This window comes from Seriola dumerili, unplaced genomic scaffold, assembly GCF_002260705.1.
Source record: "Seriola dumerili isolate Sdu_G_001 unplaced genomic scaffold, Sdu_1.0 BDQW01000003.1, whole genome shotgun sequence".
Taxonomy (NCBI): Eukaryota; Metazoa; Chordata; class Actinopteri; order Carangiformes; family Carangidae; genus Seriola; species Seriola dumerili.
Window position 1 is genome coordinate 6,898,554 of NW_019174258.1, and position 23,652 is coordinate 6,922,205.

Here is a 23,652-nt window from a genome sequence, read left to right on the forward strand (position 1 = left end):
CATAGTATATTAAGCCATTAAAACATCATGTAAAGTCAGGCATAAAAACGTCATAGTATACTAAGGCATCTAATGTCACAAAAATGTCATAGTGTAATTAGGCTTAAAAACATCTAAAAACGTAATGGTATACTAAGCCATAAAAATATCATGTGAAATAAGGCATTAAAAGGTCATGATATAGTAATGTCTCAAATGTCATAAAAAAGATCATAGTATAGTAAGGCATAAAATGTCATAAAAACATCATAATATTGTAAGGTATTAAAATGACAAAAACATCACAATATACTAAGGCATCAAATGTCATAAATACCTCATCGTAAAGTAAGGCATAAAAACGACAAAATACATGATAATATAGTAAGGCATAAAATGTCATAAAAACATCATAGTGGAATTAGAAACAAAAACGTCAAAAAAAGGTCATTATATACTAAGGCCTTACAGTTACCAATAAACCTGATGTGCATGTCTTTGGACTGTGGGAGGAAGCCGGAGTAGTCGGAGAGAACCCAAGCAGGTACAGGGAGAGCATGAAAAAACTCCACACAGAAGGGCCCCAGACCCAGGGTTTGAACCGAGAACCTTTTCACTGTGTGGTGACAGTTCTGACCACTGCACAATTGTGCCGCCCCATAAATAAATCATAATATAGTAAGGCATAAAAACATTTTATGTTTACTCCTGCTAGCAACCTGACTGCTAGCCTACAGAATACAGAAGCCAGGGTTAGCTTGCTAGATAACATTAAATAACATCAGTTGATATTTTTCTAGTGACGCCAGGTACCACTGTGATATTCTCACATGACGTAAGCCTTCACAGAGCCCCGCCCTTTCAGTCAATCAAATTCTAGCATCAGTTGTCAGTAAATCAGTTGTCTTGGAGACGAATCCTCTGGGAGGGTACATTGAAATCATCTAATATGACTTCACCACAAATAGTGTGAACAAGTTCACTCAAATATTGGTCGGGACAATTCTGTCCTCCCAAAATATTGGTTAGGCCATGTCCCTACCGTCCATATGCCAATTTGCTCTAGACTGAGTTTTAAAGCAGTCACAGGAGCCCCCATCCATGTAATCTCCATACCATGTAATCCATAAAATGAACAGATGATGATAATAACAAGAGATTTGTCTGCTGTTTGTGATGCTCTGTTAGGTTTTCACTGGTAGACTAAAACCAGAATCAACAGGAAACACAGACCACATCAGAAGAGGAAATGGTTCTCTGTTTCACAAACAACATGTGGTATGACTGTGATTAAGAAATAATTGACTTGGGAGAGTCTTGTGTGTGTAAGTGTGTGTATGTGTTGAAACTAGACTTTGTAGGAACTACTACTACCGTGGGAAAATGATGAGTTTTAGCTCTCCAGCTGAATGGAAAGGCCATCACTTGGGCTTTTTGTCTGTGAATGAGAATTCATTTATATTTTATTCCATTCAGCATACTGATAAAGTACCTTTAAGCTAGTTGTTTGGAAGTGTGCACAGTGTCAGGTAGAGCCTCTTTACAAGGAAAATCTTTGTATAAAATGTGTGAAATAAAGTGATGAGCTACAGAATCATCCACATACAGAAAGTGTTCAGACCCCTTACATTTTTTCACATTTTGTTATGTTGCAGCCTTATGCTAAAATAAAAAAAAACATTTTTCCCTCACCAATCTACACTTAATACTGTATAACACAAAAAAATTGTATTCACCTTGTTATTACATTGTATTGAGTGTAGATTGATGAGGGATATTTCATTTTAGTATAAGGCTGAAACATAACAAAATGTGAAAAAACTGAAGGGTCAGAACATTTTCTGACTGCAGTGTAAACGACTGGGTGTCATAAGAGATAGCTCGAGAAGGTGTATGTGTGCTTTTAAGATGATGGGTGTGTGTCTGTACAGTGTGCCAATAATATGTTGTGTAAACAGATGATAGAACAAAGAAAGCCGATATGATTTGACAGCATACTTTTTTTAGCAACTGTGATATCAAGTAGGTTTAGCCATGAGACAGTTGTGAACCTGCTGTACGTCAGAATTAATGGCAAAATATATAGAAACTATAAAAATATATATTTTTTTAAATTCAAGTATAAATTACATTCAATTCTAAATTAAATCAAATAAAAAAAAAGAAATTACATTTAAAAATGTACACTTTAAATATAATTAAATAAAAAAATCGAAATTGTAATAAACGAAAACTTAAATGAATGCTTAAATCAAATGCAGCATTGAAATAATAACTAAATAACTAAACTAAATAAGGTAAAATGTATCCTTTTCATTTGGTGATTTAATTTACCCTTAATGGACTGTAGAACAAATTTGAGTCTGAAAAGCAAATTTTTGGTTTGAGGAATAATTTTCACAAGTATTTCAAATTCATCAGCACTGTAAACTGCATTTATACAAGGCTCCAGAAGTGGAGAGTTGTGCTGTAATTTCTGATATTGCTGGATTGTTTTACTTGGTCGGTGAGTTGATTTGATTATTAACTCACCCATCATCAAAATATGGGTTTAAATGTTTTTTTTTTAACTAAACACTGGCATATTATCTGCATCATTTGACTAATTGTGAGTGGGTCTTGGTGACTTAGGAGATCTCTTGATTACTTTAAATGTTTCTCAGACTTAGGACCTACTTTTAACCACTAAATGTTCAGTTACTCTTAGGGTAAATAACTTGGAAGTCCTAAAGTTAAGACTGACACACACTTTATTCTTTGAGTTTCCCTTCTCAGCCAGTTACAAGTTACTTTTAGTGTTACGTTTTTTGAATACATCCCGTTGTGTAACTCAAGCACTGCAATGGTCAGAGCAGCAGACAGCAGAACATATCTTATTTATGACAATATGTCTGCACATGAAAGCAGGGAGAATCATTCACAATTCATATTGCCCCACACACTCCTGACCTGCTGCATTAGACTTTTAGGGGAAGATATGAGGTTATATCATGGTGGTACAGTAATTCACACTGAAAAACAAAACAGACTCAACTGCACTCAATCACAAGAATCACAAACTCCACAATTGATTATTTATTTTATTACAAAGAGAGTGACAAATAAATAGAACAAAACAATGTAAAAATATAATGTTTAAGAGATCTGGGGTGTGGAAATGCCATAGCAACGGTTTGTTCTAACAGCAATATGTTTAAAATCAGATTGGTCCCTGGTTTTGTAGATTGATATGAGAAACATTTCACAACATTTCATAGCACCGCTGTGTGGTCGTCAGCCCTGCAATCAGCTCTGTTGACCATATAAATCAGACATTTCACATGAATGTAGGACAGACTTTGACAATGAAACAACTGAATTAGCTGTGGATCAGTTAGAAAAGGGCCACTGCTTTACAGTTTCATTTCATATAAATATAATATATTAATTTATACATTGTACACTATAATGGTTCTATACCACATACACAAATCAGGTAAACACGTGAATGAAAGGCAGCTGAGAATTTTAAAAATCAAAAAAGATGTCAGAAAATTGAAATTTAAAGTTTTTTTAGCCGCACAACTGAAAATACAAACATTGAGAGCAAGTTGATTCTGTGTAGAAACCTGTGCTTTTGTAATTATCCTGTAGAAAATATGCAAACTGATGTCTCATACTCCAACTTATGAAGGCATCGAGATCATTTTTACAATCTTAAGGAGCAAGTGACAAAATGTCAGAAGGTGTAGAAGGAGGGTTTCTGAGTATGTGCAAACATTCAGTTGATGACTTAAGATCACAACCCTGAAATGACTACAGATTTAAGCCTGTTTTGCAGCATTGATGATGAAATTCAAATGTCTACTTAATTGTGCCAAATGAAATGAGAAAATAGATGAGGATGTGTTTAGGATGCAGAAGTCTGAACTAGCGCACCAGGAGAAAGGTGAGTCCAGCGAGGCCCACACCAGCAGCAGCAAACAGTGCTGTCTTCATCGACAAGTCCTGGCTCACCTCTCTGGCACTGTGGGAGAATTTACAGAACCCCTCCTACAAAGAAAAATGAAAAAAAGGTTGAGAGAATGAAACTTTATGTTTACTGGCAAACAGAGAATATTTATCTGCTGCTATCAGTTTTTCACCATATACTGCAGGTGAGAATAAAAGAGCAAGTTTTAGCTGCCAAAATGTCTCCCAGCTAACAGTGGCTTAGTTGACGGCTGTTGGCAATTATACAATATATTTTGTAAAATGTGTCACATTCTGACAGCACATGGAAAAATATTTGGACTCCGAGGATGCTGCTGATATCTGCAATTTTTAAAATATTCTAACAGCACTGCAGTTCTTCAAAGTAAAAAAGAAACAAGAACACTGTCAAAGTGCCAACCTGTTAGTATAGAAAAATGGGGATTATTCAGAAACTGCAGGTGAAGTTATTCAAATTCATAATAACTGGGTAGCCAGGTGCTGTTCTGCCCCTCCAGCAGCTGTATTTTCTCCATCATGTTTTCAGACTGAAACCACACATTCGACCAGTGAGTACACCTGCTCTCAGCACCAGGTGTTCTCGCTGCTTTACAGCTGCTTGTTTTTCTCGTCATACCACACTAACTTTCAATATGGCTAATCCCAAATTCAACACACTGAAGCTTTGACTGTTACTACAAAGTCCATCTGGCTGAGCTGGTTATGTGTCTGTTGAAACCAGCTGCCATCTGAAGAAAGGAGGGGTGTGTGTGGGTGCGTGTGTGTGTGTGTGTGTGTTTACGTGGGTGTTTGGGAGAGGGCCAGGGCGAGCCCATTCACAAAAGCAGACATTCAATGTAGGCATGTTAATTTTGGTGAGGCCTCCGACTATAGTCTACCCAGAGTCCATCATAACTATCCCTCAAGTTTTTCCAGTAAATAAGCCACTGAGCAGGTTTTAAATTATCTTTGTCCTTTTGATTTTCTGTGGCTAACCAAGCCTTCAGTCCAAGACTGCCCGACAACAAAGCTTTAGTCTAACCATTACCCAAAATTCTGATAATCTAAACCCCAGCATTGTTTGATCAGGGCCCTGAATTTACACTGTTGAGGTCTGTCTTGTTGGAGCACACATTCCCCAGAATCTGGTCTACTGCTACGCTGCAGTTTCTATAATCACAGCTGCCACATGAGACTTGTGAATGCTCACTGGCAACAATAAAGTAAAAAAGGCTGCATCTAAACTATGCACTGGCCATATTTTAAACCACATTTTACCCAAAGATCTAAATATGTTTACCCGAGCAGGAAGCAAACATGATTCCATCGCACCAGGTGATTTCCAATGTAAGTAATTTAAAAATTATCACTGTTCCTCTTTATTCAAGTCTTACTGGGGTTTTTTTTTTTTTTTTTTTTTTTTTAACTGTCTTACTGCCTGAAGTAATGCTTGCTTATCTACAGCTGGTGTTTTTATGTGACTCAATCAGCAGTATCAGCCGTGTGACTCAATCAGCTTCAGAGATGACTTGTTATAACTTACCCATCCACCGTTCTCCAGCAGCCAGTCTTTCTTCTCTTCTCCCAGGTAATCAGCTATGGTCTCTGCCAGTCCCCTGCAGTTTCCGAGCCCCTGTCCCTGCCCAGGGTCCAGCCCCGGGTTCACACGGTTCTGCTCCAGCAGCAGTCTGGCCAGCACCCCAGTAAAGGTGAAAATGGAAACAACCCTCCCCCAGTTCAAGTGTCCATCTCCCACCAGCTCCTCCATCACCTTCCTGAGGCTGGAGCAGGGGTCCAGCCCACACTGCGTTACGAAGGTTTGAGCAAGGGTGTGGAAGCGAGCCTGGTGCTGCGTCTCCATGTCTTGGGCCATACTTCTCATGGCAGCGGCTGATTCGCTGGGAGGTGGAGGGGCTGGCTGTGGGCTTGTGCAGCAAAGATACAGGTAGTCCTCTGCCACAGCCCGGGTCTCTTTCCACAGCCCGCATGACATTTTCTATGGGGAGGAATTATTGTTTTATTAATTAAGTCAGACTGTATGAAGATGAGAAAATATGGCTTGTTAGTGTGTTGGGAAAAAAGAATAACCAGTTTAGGGCATTATCAATTCATCTGCCAGTTAGTTACTCAATTATTTGTTTTTCTTATAGAACATAAGACAACTGACAAAATTGCCCATCAGAGCACAAGGTGACATCTGCAAATTCCTTATTTGTCAAAGCTCAACTATATTTAATTTACAATTATAAAAAAGAAGATGTATTTGACTCTTTACCATGAAAAAAAAAAAACATGTACCTTAATTTCTGTCAATTGACAAATTCTCTCAGCTATAAATTAATCAGCACAGTGCGGTTATCTGTTACCCGTAAGCTCTGTCTCAGTTAGCGTCAGCCTTCCTTACAAGTGGTAACGTTATTCTTTTACTAACACCGGACAATTTTAGTGTTTTATTTTGTAAAACAAACAAAAAGCTGTGTAGGTTGGTCGTAAAGACTTGTTCTTGCATCGGAAGCTGTTGGTAAAGTATCCCACCAGGTGTTCAAATCAACAACTTGACGAGGTATGTTGTTGTTAAGTGTTTTAAGTTTAGACAGCTAATAGCACCGCTAGCATCATCACTTATGTTAACGTTAGCTCTCGATAATTGAAGCCGGACGATGCTGAAGGATAAATACAGCTACTACAACTTAACACCATAACAAACCGATATAAACAAAACTGTAGTTTTCTTGGGGAGGGGGTACATAACATTAATTATCCGTGTATTAAGTGGTGAATTTACGGTGGAGTGGCCGGCTGCCTCTCCCTAGCTACCCTGAGCATTGGTCTGTCACCAGAGTAATGGAGGACACAAAGGACCACATTCACACAGGCAGCGGTGAAGTAGCTCAACTACCAGAGCCACCTAGACGCATTTAAATCCCCTTTTCACTCGGTTACACAAACACCTCTGTGTGTCTGTTGTTCTGTATTTCCAAATGGACACGTACAGACCGACAAGATACATTTTTTTCGTGCGTAAAGTCAACAAAAAGCTTACCCTCCCAGCGATATCAGACTGCTCTCTGCACACACGGACGGCGGAAGGACAACCTTGGTACACACTCACAGCTTCCCCTCAGCTGGCCCTACGTTTATCATGTAACTCCGCCCCCACTAATAGTCTATAAATCGACCGCGACAAAAAACCCCCCCTTAAAAGTTCCGTTATGAAAATGACAGAACCATATTACCAATGGAAAGCTGAAGCGCTATCGTAGTCATGATTCATACCAGAAAACTAAAATTATAGTAGAAGTGTCATTATTCAGACGTATCTTTAAATATAAATTAATTGCAGTACTTTATTGAGAAATAATAAAGGTCAAATAGAGCCAAAAATCCGTTATGGCAGAGTATAAGCTGAAAAGATTAGTTGATTAATCAACTAATTCAATTACTAAAGTAAATTTAAAGCAAAAGATAAAATGAAAAATGCCATCTATGACAGTATATTGATATTACAAAACAAGCAAGCTCTGGGGGAAGTTATTTTTTTCAATATTTTCTGACATTTTATAAACCAAATAATACAAAATAATCAAATTACTGAATAATAATTACCAGTTGCCAGTTGCCAGTTGAAGCCACACTGTAGAGATAGGATAAATTACACAAGAAATGTGGGCTAGGGGCTAAAAATGGAGCCAGCTTTTTTATTATACCTGAAAAATAAACCAGATCACACAGTTTTTGAAGTGGAACACTGACTGATTGCTTTTTATAAAGGGACTTTACAAGACAAAGCGCTGATCTGTGGGCCTAAGATGATTTTGATTGACTTAGTATATGAAAACCTAATCAAACACTCTCACACTTAGCATGTTTATGCCCAGTTATTTATATTTCTTATCTTCCGGGGGAGCAATTCAGACCAATTATAGCTCTCACTTGGTGCAGTCATGGTTCAGCAGTGTGTGGTTTTACGATTTGGTTTCATCATCACTAAACAGTGTCACTCCTCTCACTTTCAGTGTGGGCCATCACAGTCTGTAAACTACACAGAGGAAGGTAAAATGTAGAGACTTCGTCTGCAATAAAAAAATGAATGGATCACAGAGTTTGGTGTATCAACTGATTTATATATGGGTACTTTCTCAGTGTGGTAATTCCCCTTTGCCTTTTCATCCTTCTGTCCCGTCGCACCTTTTCTTTCACCACTCTCTTTACCTTGGTGTTTTCCTCTGGGTGTTTCCCTCTTTGAATTCCAGAAAACCTTTAATTCGGACTACTGTAGAAATTGAAAAAACAAAGAAAGAAAATAATGAAACCCCCTGATGCCTCTTTTTTGTGATGATCTGCTGGGAAACATAAATGTGATCATCTGAAATAGAAAGTTCACAGGGTCTCAGAGAAGCTCACAGCAACTCACAGAAATATACTTAAAATGTTGATTTGTATTCCAATTTTTAATCACCACAGTGGAAGAAGCAAGGGTGCTGCAGTTCTTGAAGCAGAGACACATAACAACATTTACATTATTGACAGGTTTTTCGTCACAGTGCAGTGATAATATAAACAAGTTCATGAATGTTCTCAACACTCAGTAGATTTTGTGTGGAGATCAAGTGATGATGTGTTTAAAAAGAGCTGAACTTTGACCATTGTTTAAAAAAATAAAAGATGTGTAAATTATTGACACTATCTAATCAATAATGCTTTGACGACAAACACTTTGAAAACAAGATAAAATCACATATCAAGAGAGCATATTCCTCCAGTTAGGTGAACAAAATGATGGAAATTATATGAGATTATGAGGTTTCTGTAGTTGTATTTTTAATAATAACTATTTCACATAAACTGAGCTGAATTTCAGTTATATTTTACTTTACATTTTTGTTTACCATTTTCAAATTCATACTGTATGGTTTTTTTCCTTGCATTCCGGGCAGCCATTGTGAACCTTTTGTTTTGTAATGCCATGAAAATGAAATATCAGACAGAATAACTTTCTCAACTTGAGAAAAACTCATCTTCATTCATTTTTGTCAAAGTGGCGTCAATGTTGCAGTGTAGATAAAGTAGTGCAGACTTTTAAATTTAATCTGCACTGAAACTGCATTACCAAGAAATGACTGAAATGAATGCAAGCTTTATGTTTACTGTGATGTATTACAAAAAATCAACAGAGAAACCTGCTCTTTCATATGTGTTCTTAAATTATTTACTTAAAAAAAAACACAACACTAAAATGACTTTTCAGGAGAAGGAAGAAGAGCCTGACAGCTGTCTTTCAGATTTATATATGTCTTTGATCAATACACTATGGTTTTGACAGTGACATGCCCCCTGGTGGCAGTCAGTGTAACTGAAGAAGGGTCTGTCAGGACTAGTAATAGGCCAACAACATAGAAACACTTTCACTTCCTTGCTCTGCTCAGGTGTAGTTTCACCACAACACTCTCAAGGGTTCAAATGCTCCAGTTAGTTTAGAAAATCACAAGGGCATAATGAAAGAATCATCATGTCTCAGCCTATTTATATTTCTCCTCGGCACAGAATAGGGGAAATGCAAATTTCTGGCACTGGGACTGAATCTAGGTCAAGCTCGGTGGTGGTGGTGTTGGTGGTGGTGGTGGTGGTGGTGGGTGGGTGGGGTGGGGGGTTGAATTTGAACACAGCCGGTGTGGCACAATCAGTACAAAACTGTCTTGACAACCTGTTGTATTTTGTTTATGCACAGACATGTTAGATCACCTTTATCTGTTTTGGCAAACAATAGCTTTGATTTTTCTTTATAGCTGCACCTGCACATGAGGGTTTGAGTGAGGTTTGGGGAAATAGATCATGCTGTGTGTGAAATCCTGGTCTGGCAAGAAGAGAAACAAAATGTACAAAGACACATAAAAAATAAAAACTATTTAAATTTTTCTTTATTATTCGCACAGGAAATTCACCTAAGCTGTTGAGGTTAAAGTATTTTTGAAATAAGAATAAAAATATAAGGTTAATTTTAAAGTGTCTTCTTTAGGATAATCATGACACAACCTACAACAGTAATAACAATAATAACCGTGTGTGCACCTACAGCATTATTCTAGAGACAGGAGAACTGACTGGAGAATAATCCAGTGTGCATAATTTACAAGACAATCAGCAATACTGTCTGTAGGTCTACATAGCAGAGCAGACACATGATGCTGATTCCTACAGCTTATTTTGGCTCTTTACACTGACAGTTATTTCTCACTATATCAGCAAAAACACTAAACATATACTTAATATAATTATGCAATATCAATAACAAAGTAAGAATCCCAACTTGATGAACTGTACCCACCCTACAGTTATGATACAATGACATATTCTTATTCAGAGGAGACAGGGGAGAGGTTTTTGTGTTTCTGTTGACTCCAGGCAGGGAGTTGCAGTGTTGGCAGACACATAACGCTGGTGCTTATCTTTGCAGATCACAACCGTCATGTTAGCACTAGGACCAAATCTGAAAAGGAGAAGTGAGTACAGTGTGAAAAATCATTGATGTGGTACGTGTAAAGGTTCATTTACTGTGATAGAATTTAGACTCTAGATATATCAGTCAAAAGACATATTACAAAAATGAACATCAGCTTAATTGTAAAATCATGCTGTGTAGGGAAACCCCCGCTCACCCGTAAGGTGTTGTCCCAGGAAGCCGAGCAGAGAGCTGTGCCGTCAGGTGACAATCTGACTCTGCTGACGCGGTTCTCGTGGCCAAACAGGATGGAAACACGAGTTCCCTTCAAAACGTCCCACACATTGATGGTGTAGTCATTATAACCAGCGAAGAGCAGACGACCTGGGGGTGGGAGAGAAAGTACATAAAAGAGGAAGTGGGGGAATTTTGGAGGAGAAGGAGAAGTATGGACAAACAAAAGATTGGTTGAAATGAGGTATTCATCAACCTTTTCTCAAATCACTGTTTTATTTATATTAAATACTAAAATATTTTCTGAAATTGTTAACTGTCCCAGATGAATAATGCGTATTATTCAAAACACTAACAATGAATGATTGATTAGACAGACGATATCTTAGTTCATATTTAAGATGAACAAGGTCACACTTTCATGTTGAAAGTGTTTTTTTTTAGCTCAGAAACCATGTCTGGCTTTTTCTGAGCCTTTCCCTGAATCAACTCCACATGTATGGAGCACATTTTATATGATAACTTAACTTAAAGTGCTTTACAAGCTCCTTACCACTCAAAGAGAAGTCCACAGTGGAAGCACCAAATATGATGCTGTCCTTCTGGTAGACGGCTACTTCACGGTCAGCACGCAGATCATAGAAACGGCACTGAGAAAGACCAACAAACAGGACACCCAATGCTAATAACAATAATAACAATAGTAATTTTAGTCTGTGAATGGCCTATAATAGACAGTTTTATATTGTATAAATAGTGTTGGGGTTACTTTTGAGCTTGCCAGTATTTGAAACCTTGTTATCACACATATCTAATGGAAGAAATTTACTTCAGTAAGGAACAACTGGGATATCTGTATCTTATTTCTGATAGGTTTAATGCTGTAAGAGGTAGCCTACCAGTGTATATAATCATCTCATTAATATAAAAATAAATCACTGACTTCACCATGACACCAAAAATATGTCACAAAAATGATTCAGCATAAGCCTAGTAAATCAGTGTTACTTTTTTCTACAAAGGCACTGAGAATTTCAATTTAACAATCTTGCACAGTACACATATTGACATGACAAAACACAACAAACACACAAGCAGGTCGTGACATGACTCACTGTGGCATCATCAGAAGCAGAAGCAAATGCATCTCCACTGGGATAGTACCTGGACACACATGACCGAGGATGGAATTAGATGTTTTGCAACTCCAGTGAGCTTTCTATATGAAAGAAACTTTATTGATTTTGTTGTTAGTTTATCATTTTTTAAATAATGATAAATTCTGCTGCATGAACTGTATCACAGAGGTGAAACATGGGCTTTGTCTTACAGTAGATGAAGAAAAAAACAAACAAGGTTGATAAAAAGGCAGATACTGAATTATGCTCCCTTTTGTATAACACACAAACCATTTGGAAAGTCAGATTTAAAAGTTATTTTAGATCAAGTTACATAGATGCAAATTCAGTTTTCACACTGTTAGTTTCGACCTCAGGGTCTAATAAAATTGGACTAGACTGAAAACTTAATTTATAGTACCAACACTGATTCTACAAGAAGAGCGATTAAATACAGATTTTTTTTCAAGACAAAGCTGGAATTACCACTTTGTGGTTGTCTGCCTTCACCACTCAGACTAGTTTCAGGTTACATCCCTGTTTATCCAGAATCATGTAAAATATGAACCATTTGTATGAATTTTTTTCATAAATGCTGTGTAAATTCTTGAGTTATGGCTAAAAAAGTTTTTTTTACACGGTCACAGTGACCTTGACCTTTGACTTTTTACTGCCAAAATCTAATCAGTTCATCCTTGAGTCCAAGTGAATGTTAGAAATTCCCTTCCAGTGTTACTGAGCTATCCTGTTTACGATAATGGGACAGACGGACAGATAGACAACACAAAAACATAATATCTCCGGCCCTGGCTGCAGCTGGTACAGAGGCATAAATGTTAAAGGGTAACATGCAGCCAAATGTCTTCATTGAGGTTGAGCATGTGTACAGACATGTGGGTAAAATGCCTTCATTCATTTTGCATTTTGATGATCTACCATTGATTTTTTTTTTTTTTTGTCCTTTTGTAATAGAAGCAGAAGTAACAACTACTAGTGATCCCCTCAGTGCAAATGCAGTTTTTATGTCAAGTAAATTCTTTTAAAGAGGAATAAGAGCAACATGGTGGGCTTTTGTTTTATCAGAGAACTGAACTCACTTTACACAGTTGATGTCAGACTCGTGGCTCTCAAAAGACTGAATGTTCTGTCCAGAGCGCATGTCCCACACATTGGCCTTCTTATCAGATCCCTGATAACACACACATACAGGGAATATTATAGTTATTTTGTTCAAATTCATTTTCTTCAAAATGTTCAAGTTCCTGAAAACTTCAGGGTTTCCCCATGACCACATGAATTACAAAGAAATGCACACACACACACACACAGACCACAGACACACACACACGATCTCTGTCTCACTCTCTCACCCCAGAGACAAAAGTGTTTCCAGTTTCAGATGGGGCGAGGTCCAGGGACAAGACATCAGCTGTGTGACCATGGAAACTCTGCAGCAGCTGCCCGCTCTCCACATCCCACAGGGCACATGTGCCATCACCACTGGAGGTCAGGAGCTAACAGACACATGCACATGGGAAAATGCAACCCCCCCCCCCCCCCCCCCCACACACACACACACACACAAACACACAGACCATACAAAACAAACAAAACAAACAAAACAAATCATTCAACAAAATAAAAACATGAAGCTTATTTTAGCACAATGGCAAAACATGTATATTTTCACAATCCAAATGAAGTGAATTTCATCTTTCAATCTAAAACAAACTCTGGCAGCCTTGGTACACTAGTCTAGTAGAAACAAAAGAGAAGGAAGTGAAATCATAGAGGGACTTTGATGGGTAATTTCAGTATTCTCATGGAAACTCCACGATGACTGGGCAAAAAGGTGAAACAGGCTGAATTAGACTTGATATGGCATCTAACATTGCTGAAATTAAATTTCAGTGTCTGGTGTGAAATCATTTTGACCTCACCAAAGGCCTAAAAGCGAGGAAAAAAAAACTGTTGCTATTGAATATGCAAATATTTGCAAATGTATGGACACACATCCAGTACATACAACAAAAGCTGAAGGTCAGCATCTCCCACTAACACAACTCAAAACTCTCACTGTGCATCATGTATCCACATACAAATAAACACACAAAATGCCAAAACGTCAGTGATTCCTCTGATGAAAACAGATTATGAGCACTTAGAGACACATGCAGACACCAGTGATCCCTGCTGGCTGGTGGATTAGAGAGCTCCTGCTGGATGACCTCAGGCACAAAAACACACCACATCCTGCCTGCCCTGAGAGGTAGCTCCAGTTTCAACCTGAATGCAATTATTAGTCAAAATGACACACACACACACACACACACACACACACACACACACACACACACACCTCACTGAACAGAGCCTTTGCATCAGTCTGATTTTGCCTCTTATCCTACAGTATATTAAATTCTTGCATGGTTTCATTAACTTACCCCACATGCAGGATTCGAATTAATGGGCGGACTGGTGGGGTCTCACCCCAACCAGTTCGGGGGGATGTACATTTATATTACCTTCTAAGCTGAATAGCTAAATTAGCTAAATATCATATTTCCCATAATCATGCCTGGAAGAAACCCATGTATGCTGAAGGCCAAGTAACTGTATTAGCAGTAGTGGAAAGTAATTAAGTAAAATTACTCTGAGTACTTCCATGTATTTCCATTTTATGCTTCTTTATACTTTGACTCTGCTACATTTCAAAGGGAAATATTATACTTTCTACTCCACTACATTTAATTGACAGCTTTAGTTCAACAAGCAAGATACTATAATCACTGTACCACTGCATTGTACCGAGTTTCCTTTCACCACGGAGAAAAAGCCGACCCTCCTGACTTTTATTGTATAATTCGCACACTGCACACATGTAACTAGCTTTAATCAAAAAGTCTCCCAACTCACGTCAGGACAACAGCAGATCATGTATGTCAAATCTCACCAGCTATCTGCCAGCTGGACACACACATACACGAACACACAGATACAACAACACCATCGTAACGGTCCTGTTAGTACATTTTAAGGCTGGTTGAAAATGTGAAGTCTTTTATATACTTAAATAATTAGTAAACACTCTCTCTCAGCCCTCAGTGAGGTCCAGAGCTTTGCACTTCAAGGTCTGTTGTGATGGTATAAAGGCTGTGAGCGTGACAGTGTGTTCATGTGCATGAATGTGTCTTTGTGTGTGAGATGCTGTATGAGAGTGGACATGTGTGAGAGATAGAAAGAGAGACAGACAGGAAGAAAACATGCATGTGTGTGTCTATGTGTTAAATGTTCTGCCCTCAGGTCAGTGTGCTCAACTCTTTGCTTGATAAAAGCCACTCAATGTCTATTAATACACCCAGGATAGAGGACCACTCCCCTCCCCCCTTGTCTCTTCTCTGTCCCCCCCTTAGCCCTGCCATCCATCTCCCCTCTCATCTTCCTTCCTGTCCTCTTCTTACCTCCCACCCTATTATGCTCTTCTGCCTTGCTGAGGGCCAGAGTGGAGTAAATTATTAAAGCCAAATATCGCACTCTGTTTCCTCCATGTTCTCCTTTTTCATTCTGTCCCCTAACCTCCCTTCTTTCCAGCTGGGGAGTCGCAGGCACAGCCAGCAAAAAATAAAACATCCATTGATCGAAGCTTATGATTATAATTGGATGAAATATAAGAGATAAAGTATTTGAATGTATATATTTATAAAATACAAATAGTTTTGTGATATTTTTATGATCATTTTAACGGCAGTCTATTTTTATCAGATGATTAACAGCAGAGCATTACAATGCTTCGACAGACATTGGGGCTCTTTGGTCTGGGAGCTGATACTTGCTTTGGTGCAAGATATCCCAGGTTCAAATCCCTGACGAGTCCTTTCCTCTCACAAAATCAATTGACACTGACAGCACAGAAAGGCTGTCTTGGTTTTAGGGTGATATTGGTGGTTTAGCATTGGAAGCTCATCTTACTGCTCTGACTACAAAATGTGGCGATGTGAATCTCATAGTGTTCAAAGGTAAGTATCAGGAATGGAAAACCTGGATTAAGGTCCAGGCACAATTGGGCTGGAAGCCACACATCTAAAGCAGTGTGCGAAATATGCAAAACTTACTTTTTAGAACTCCTTCTAGGCATTGAGTCTGTTCTGCATGAAACTTTGCAAATAAGATCAAGGGACGCTCATGATCAAAAGTTAGTTATTTTGATTATCCAAAAAATGTGCATGTTACAAAGGAACAGCTTCCTGTAGGCAGCAATCAAAACAGGAGCTTTGCATATCTTGGGAACAATCTCTCCTATTAACACAAAACTTCGGCCAGTAGATCCACTTATCACTCTGAGGCGCTGTACACAATTCTGCGCCAATTGGCCACTAGGGGCGCTACAAATATGAAAAATCTTGTAACTGAGTAAAATTGCGAAATTTGCAAAAACCTCCCTTTTCAAACTCCCCCTTGGCTGTGAGTCTGATACGCACAAAACTTTGCACATATACTCTATGGACTCTCATGATCAAATGTCAAAAAATGCACAAGTTATAAAGGATGAACTTACAAAAGGTTGTATGCAAGTGTTGCATGTCTTGGCAACAACCGCTTCTATTAACATGAAACACGAAACAATACAAAACCTTTCCAAACCTTTCCCCTACCATAACTCTCAAAATGAAGTCGGTTTTATCAACAAATCTTACAAATACCTGCATTTCCAAGTGCATTCAGAATCTGTGTGTTCAGAACGAGTGGAAGACAGCAATTTAATCCTTTATAAAAGATCACAAACGGTCATATACAGTAAATATTATGCCTCTTGTATCTGCTTCTCACACTGCACAACACTGTTGCTCACCTGCATGTCAGAGTTGGTGAAGGTGCATCCTGATAAATAGTTGGTGTGCATGGCGACCGACTTCTTCTTTGCGGCCAAGTTCTCGTTTTTGTCCAGTGATAACGGGATCACCGAGCACTTGTTATCCAGTCCGCTTTTGGAGGAGATAAAAACATTAAAGGTTAAATTCAGGATATTTAATAAAACATATTGCTTGAAGATCTAATTTAGTGCCTCTGAGTAAAAACAGTGGCAGTCACCAAACATACACATCCATATTTACTACTCACTTACATACAGATTTTATAACCACGTCTTCATCTGACAAAATCACCATTCACATAAATTAAAGACAAAGGTTGTGCTGTGATTTTGGCTATATTCAATTGAAAAATGAGGACTCAGAGAGAAAGTTAGAGGCAACAGAATAAAAGGGTGTTTCACATAGTCCTTTTTAAATGAACCGAACTCCTGTTAAAAAGAACCAACAAAAAATTGATTGAAATTCTTTTTGAGTTTTTGCATTGTGAGTTAATTTGAAAGATGACTCAGTTCTCTTTATGATCCACTTCAGCTCTGATGGAGCCTCAGTCCTCTTTCTGTTCACACTATGAGCTCCTCAGACCTACTGCTTTAGATTATGAGTAGCTTTCACCTGGAACGAGACGGCCGCTGCTATACTTTTCCTATCCACATTGCTGTGGTTAAATTAGTAATATTGTATTTACTAATTTGGTAATTTGATTTAGTAATACAATATAGTACATTGTGTGTACTGCAGGCTGTAAATGTACCTCCTAATGAGAACTGTTTGCCCTAATTCATTATAGAAGAGGAACCGCCAATGGTGAGACTCCAACTCAGTCACGTTACATTCGGCTGACCAAGAGTGTGAAGCTCGAGGTTATTGAAAAAGAGCAGCCAGTCATTTAAGTTACTGATGTAATGCAGTGTTACACTTGAGTAGTATAAGAGACCATCTCTGGAAAATATATTATTTCTTTCAGTACTAACTTTCTAGTAAAATTTTTCCAAATATATTATTTCACTTAAGAGTGAAGTTTACTGATATTTGATTATTGGAAAGAATACGAGTCAAGTGAATCTATGTGATAAAAAATGTTCATACTCACCCACATGCCACAGCACAACCTGAGGGAGCATAAGCACACGCCATAACCCATGTACATGGCAGGGTTATCCCATGCTCCTGTAACACACAGATATCAAAAATACACACACACACACACACACACACACACACACAATGCATGCAAAAGAGAGGTTACTGGTAAGAAAATATATTCTCTAGAAAACTATTCTCATAAACATGACCCACAGACAGTTACACACACAGCTGCAGTAAATCTGGATGTGGTGAGTATTAATAGGGATTACGTTTAGTGTAGTTATGTCTGCTCCATCCTGGCTACCATTTAAGTGCACTCAGGCACACACACACAAAACACACACACAGCCATTACAGGGAACAGATGGATAGATAATCTTTAAACGCACATTTCTATTCCGTGTTGCACCCTCTCTCAGAGGAATACAGGAGTATAGGATGACCCAACACCAGTACATATGGTGAGGACAACATGAACATCTGAGCATGAAAAAAAATTCTTAGCCATAGATAACAAAGTGGAGAAGTGGGTGAGGTTACACTGGGCAACCAGGCTTCCCATTGTCTATTGAGGGATTTCCCTCAACCTTTAGATTTATGCTGAGTGGAATTATTGAAGCATGAATATGGAATTATGCTTCTGCTGACACACACCTGGAACATGATGCTTCAGGTGTACTTGGAAAACATCAGAGAGTGCGGTTGCAGTACAACAGATCAAACTGAGCTGTTGTCAGCACAGCAAATACCCCGTAAGATTTAAGGTTTTGGTTTTAGGTTTTGTAGAACTTGTTGAATCGCTGTATTTTTGGAGTATGGATCATTATGGATCAATTAAGTGTTTTGTTTTTTTAAATTCTGATTTCCTGTCCCACATGACAACCATGTAGTATGACTAAGCTGATGGAGAAATGCACAATAAACAATAACAGTGGATGGCCATAATATCATTAAATCATCCAGGATGTTTGTGTCTGTTTCTGACCTGAATATTGAAGTTAACATTAAAAGAAAACTTTTGAATGATTGCATCCAAAAGTAATTATTTTCTTCAAAAGAATCTAAAACATTATGTAATTGCCCCCCTAATTTACTCACAGACTCTACTTACCTTATTAAGAGTGAATGCATCCCAGACAATCACTTTTCCATCCTAGATTAGAGAAAGAAAATCAGTATTACATAAAAACTTTATATATCCCATTCTTGTCATACATAAATATGAATACATATTAAAACTACTAATAATTCACAATATCTCTCCTAATATAGTATAAAATAATATACACCTCTGTATGTGTGTATATGCATGTGTGTACCTGCGAGGAGCTGACGATACGACGTTTGTCTTTGCACCAGTCCATACAAAGAACCTTGTTCCCATGACCCTTCAGCACACGTCTGGTCTTTATGGAGAGAGCACCCAACACCTCAATCTTCTCAGCTACCTGGTGTACTGAGGTACCCCCCCACACACACACACAAACACAAACACACACACACACGCACACACACACACAAAATTGTAAGACCAAAATTTCAATTCAGTAAAATGCAAAATTTACATAAGGCATCATTGTTGAATATTTACCGTATATTATATTAGTGGATTATCATGTCAGATGCATTAAAATGGATTTAATGTTGTTAATGAATGAGGTGGGTCTAATTTAACTTTATAGTACTTTGTGGTCTCATCTATAAGAATGGATCACATCTTGTAAGCTAATCATACTCTATGTTTGGAATGTAAAATCTTTATCTGCAATATTAATAGTAACTATAGCTGTTTAGTAAAAAGTACAATATTTCCCTATGAGATGTAGTGGAGGAGAAGTATAAACATGGAAGGACTACTGAGTGGGCCTATGTGCACAGGCCCAGGGGCCCAAAGTCTCAGGAGGCTGCTGGACAAGAGCCTGTCTTTGCTGTTAATATTTCTTGTTGGAACGTAAATCCAACAGCTACAAAGAGACACAATATGACAACAGAGACGCAAAATTACTGCAAACTCATGTAAAACGACCACAAAGAGACACAATTAATGAACAGTTTACTGGGTTATTTTCCACAACAGGTGGCAGGGAGGGTTATTGAATAAATTAGTAGATCACATCTGCAAATATGTGGGATATTTGATGGATAAAGTTAAAGCCTACAGCACTGTAGCATTAAATCATAAACTGAGCTGCCTTTATTTCAGTCTCTGAAAAAGGACGTGTATCAACCACCAGAGAGCAGAGCATATCACACTGAACCCAAGAAGCCCAAATCATGACTTATTGTATTCAAACTGAAGGTCAGTGTTAAATCAAATCGGTTTTATAAGGATTATGAGGACATCTGAGTTCTAGCAGTGAGGGCGACTCTGAGAGCTATTTACAATCTCATCATCATCATCATCATCATCACTAAACGCACACCACAAAGACAGATGACTACTTGATTAAAACTTTCCCCCACAATGACCACCACTATGTGAACAGCTGTTCACAGTCATCATCACATAGTGAAAACAAACGAACAAACAAACAAACAAAATCAAATCCATAGCATAAACGACGTGTTCACGAGCTGTTCACGCACCTGTCAAACTGTAAGTGTTTCAGTAAAAAGGATGACAGATCAATAGTTAGTTAGCCTAGTTATGTTTTCCTGTTGTGTAGACACTTACACTCCACGTCGCTGAGCTTGCACCGCTCCTCCTCCAGCTTCTTCTTCAGACTCTCGCTCTCCCTCTTCAGTGTCGCCAGGGTTTCCCCTTTCTGGAGCCCCTGACAGGCCATCTTAGAGGAGGATACACACAAACAACAGCAGAGGAGAGCGGGGAGAGGGGAGCGGAAAACACAGGAGAAAGGAGGTAAATTTGGGGGAACGGGACGGTTGTTTGGCGGTTAGAGGTTTGTTGAGATTGTCCTCGAGTGCAACGGTGATGCTGCCGCGCGAGTGACACTGAGCTTTGCTCTGCCCCTCCTCCCTCTGTTATTCACACACTGCTCACAGGCGCCACAGACGCACTTTGCAAACACAGCTACTGCCAGTTTCTACTTTCCAGTTACTGTGGTTGACTTCAAACTATTCTACTTTTAAATATACCTATATATATATACATATACTGTATAATACATATATATTTATATGTACTTTTACCCATTGTTTTCATTTAGCTGGTCTGGTGATATTCCATATTCTTCTTGTTGTCATTAAATCCCACATAAAAGGCCAAACCCAACAATGAATTGATCTGCTAATAAGTTCTGTCTGTGTGTAGCCAAAGCCTAATTTATCCTCTTTGCTATAGAGGTCCATTATCCAAAAATCATTAATGATGTTAAAAAATAACATCAGCTACACTATTGCACTGGATGGCACGTTCCTTACCACATACAGCATAAAGGTGACTGCACTCACTAGAGCTACAAATGTGTATTAAACTTATCTTTGTCTGAAAATATAATCCTCAAATGCACTATTTGCTCCTGTTTGACTTCTGCTAAAAATTACACTACCCAGCTGTTTTAGGAAATTATTTAGCCTTTTAAAAAAATTACAGTAGCCTATATATTTGCAAGCTGTGGTTTGGAACTAATTACTAGCTTATTTAATAATTAATTTAAATATTAGACATATTATTTGGCATTAACCCCTTATCCCCTTTTCCCTAACACACTTAAGCATTATATTTCAAGTTGACTGGCTCAGTTTCCAATATTAAATCACATCAAAGCAGCAACATGGCAGAGGATAAAAGAATTTTCTGTAGCACCAAATTTCAGATTCATATGCTCTAGCTGATGAAGACTTTTAAACACAATTACTATTTCTTCTTGTGAAAATGGTTTCAGACTTGAAGAGTATTGATAAATATATCCATTACATTAGATCTAAACATTTTGAATCTACTATTCATATTAATATCATGTAACTGAAACTTTTTTCTCAGTCATATACCATTTTGTTATCTGATAAAGTCTGACTGGGGACAGTCACAGTGGACACTCTGCTCTGTGGGATCAGTGTCTGCTGAGTTGTTGACAAGGAGCCACAGATTAGGAGGGGTCTCACTAGCATGCATCTCCCACTTTTAGGTCCACATGACGTGTGTGTGTGCGTGTGTATATGTGTGTGTCTGTGTGTAGGTTATAAGATACGTTAATACAGTTATATGCTGCTGTGTGGCATGTCCACAGTTTAACAGATGTTGTACAAAGTGTTAATGTGATCCTCATCAAATCAAGGTACCCATCATCAGCCGGCATTAGAGTGGACAGTCTGTGCTAATCCCTGTTAGATCGACACTACAGTTTCTCATTACACAGAAAAGCTTTCAGATACTGCAAACATTGCCACTGGGTGCAATGAAATGATTTGTTCAGCTGTTTGTTGATGATAAACTGAAAGGAAAACATCACGCACCACTTCCACACAGAAGGAGCAGTAGTTGATGGGCTCATTCTTAATGTAGATGTTCATTAGAGGACGGGCGTTCGCACAGCTCTCGCAGGGGCCAAAAGTGACCGCCACAAACGTCTGGTCACACATGGCTGCAGATGATCAGGAACACACCTGTGGAAATCACAGAGACACGAACATGAATATAAATTTCCTCAGCTACACAACAGGTTGGAGAAATCTTTGTCTTGAGGCTCTTTTGATTTCTGTGCTGGGTTGTGACCACTTGGCCTGTGTGTGTGTGTGTATGTGTGTGTGTGTGTGTGTGTGTGTGTGTGTGGCCTTGGAGATAAGTAGTTGGTAATCTACTCCAGCCTGATCCTTCTCTGAGCTCCAGAGGAAAGAAGTGCAGCACAGCTATTCTGGGAACTGCACACATGATAAACACTAAACACTCGACATTTACCACACAAATCTACATTTTATCACTGCTGCACGTGCTGCACTTCTATTCTATTTGAAGCTGTAACTTGTCATTTGTAATTATAATCAATATATCTTACAAAATCCAATAGACAGACAGACTGACGTCCATTATAGCTACATTTGATATCCCTTTATCGATACTGATATTATATAGTGTGTAGAATATGGAACGGGATCATATGATATTGTGATTACACTGACTTCAAGCTGAGAATTTACTACTGCTACTAAGGTCACACATGCACTCATAAGTGAGTGTTTCTTTTTCCATTTGAATTCCTCACAAGTTAAAAGATGGTCCAGAATTTATGATCATGTGTAAACTTTGTTCAGATAATTATTAGGTTTTTTGTAAAATTTTCAGAACATGCTTTGGGCCTTAAGAAAAACTGAAAAAGATTCAGCACTATCAAATACACGTTTGTAACTAAACAGGTATATGCCGTAAACTCTAGTTACATTTACACATCCTACTCTGTGACTTAAACCCATATGTGAACGAAAAAACACCAACACTGGCATACTGAGTCATATTTCCACAAACTGCAGGAATATCACAGCGAAACAATGAAGGCTAATAAAAGCTGAATATTAAATCTTACCTCACAAGAGAACTTTTTTTCCCTCGGTTGAGCAGGTATTTATCCCTGGAGAACTAAGTTGAGTTTTTCCAGTGAAGAGGATTGTCAGCGAGGGACAGAGAGGGAACAGTAAGCTTCTTAGTGAAGTGTTTAAGCTGCGACTCTGCTCTGCTTCTACCTCCATGCTTCATACATCTGCACCTGCTGCATGTATACCTGCAAGGCGTGGACAGTTACATTTACAGCATAGTAATCTGCTCATTATTGACTTAAAATATAAAAATCCTTTAGATTACCTTCAACTCACAATAGTGTAATATTCATTCAGTACATTGGCCCCTTGTTGTCATATGAACTAAAAAATCTCTCAACACTGCAGATTCAGTTTATTTAATGTTAATATTAAATTAGTTTTCTGCTAAAAATAGATTATTTTTTACGTAACTGTAATTATCACATTTCCTAAAAAAAGGGATGAGGAAAAAAAAATCTTGCACAGACAATCTGACAGTGCT

General features: G+C 38.3%; 2 protein-coding genes across 2 annotated transcripts; both read right to left on the reverse strand.

The window, feature by feature from the left end:
• Positions 1 to 3,045: 3,045 nt before the first annotated feature.
• LOC111220996 (anti-apoptotic protein NR13-like) lies at positions 3,046 to 7,060 on the reverse strand. The gene is made up of 3 exons (XM_022744317.1): positions 6,974 to 7,060; positions 5,474 to 5,926; positions 3,046 to 4,011 (listed from the first exon to the last, which is right to left on the reverse strand). The coding sequence occupies exons 2-3, from the start codon at positions 5,921 to 5,923 to the stop codon at positions 3,889 to 3,891; spliced, it is 573 nt and encodes a 190-aa protein (XP_022600038.1). The 5' UTR covers positions 5,924 to 5,926; positions 6,974 to 7,060; the 3' UTR covers positions 3,046 to 3,888.
• Positions 7,061 to 9,860: 2,800 nt separating this feature from the next.
• Positions 9,861 to 23,250, reverse strand: LOC111219619 (guanine nucleotide-binding protein subunit beta-5b-like). Its single transcript, XM_022742337.1, has 13 exons — positions 23,159 to 23,250; positions 22,095 to 22,244; positions 20,353 to 20,464; positions 18,998 to 19,134; positions 18,790 to 18,831; positions 17,683 to 17,759; positions 16,571 to 16,703; positions 13,092 to 13,235; positions 12,819 to 12,910; positions 11,719 to 11,767; positions 11,157 to 11,253; positions 10,587 to 10,753; positions 9,861 to 10,417 (listed from the first exon to the last, which is right to left on the reverse strand). The coding sequence occupies exons 2-13, from the start codon at positions 22,218 to 22,220 to the stop codon at positions 10,406 to 10,408; spliced, it is 1,188 nt and encodes a 395-aa protein (XP_022598058.1). The 5' UTR covers positions 22,221 to 22,244; positions 23,159 to 23,250; the 3' UTR covers positions 9,861 to 10,405.
• Between the last annotated feature and the right edge of the window lie 402 nt (positions 23,251 to 23,652).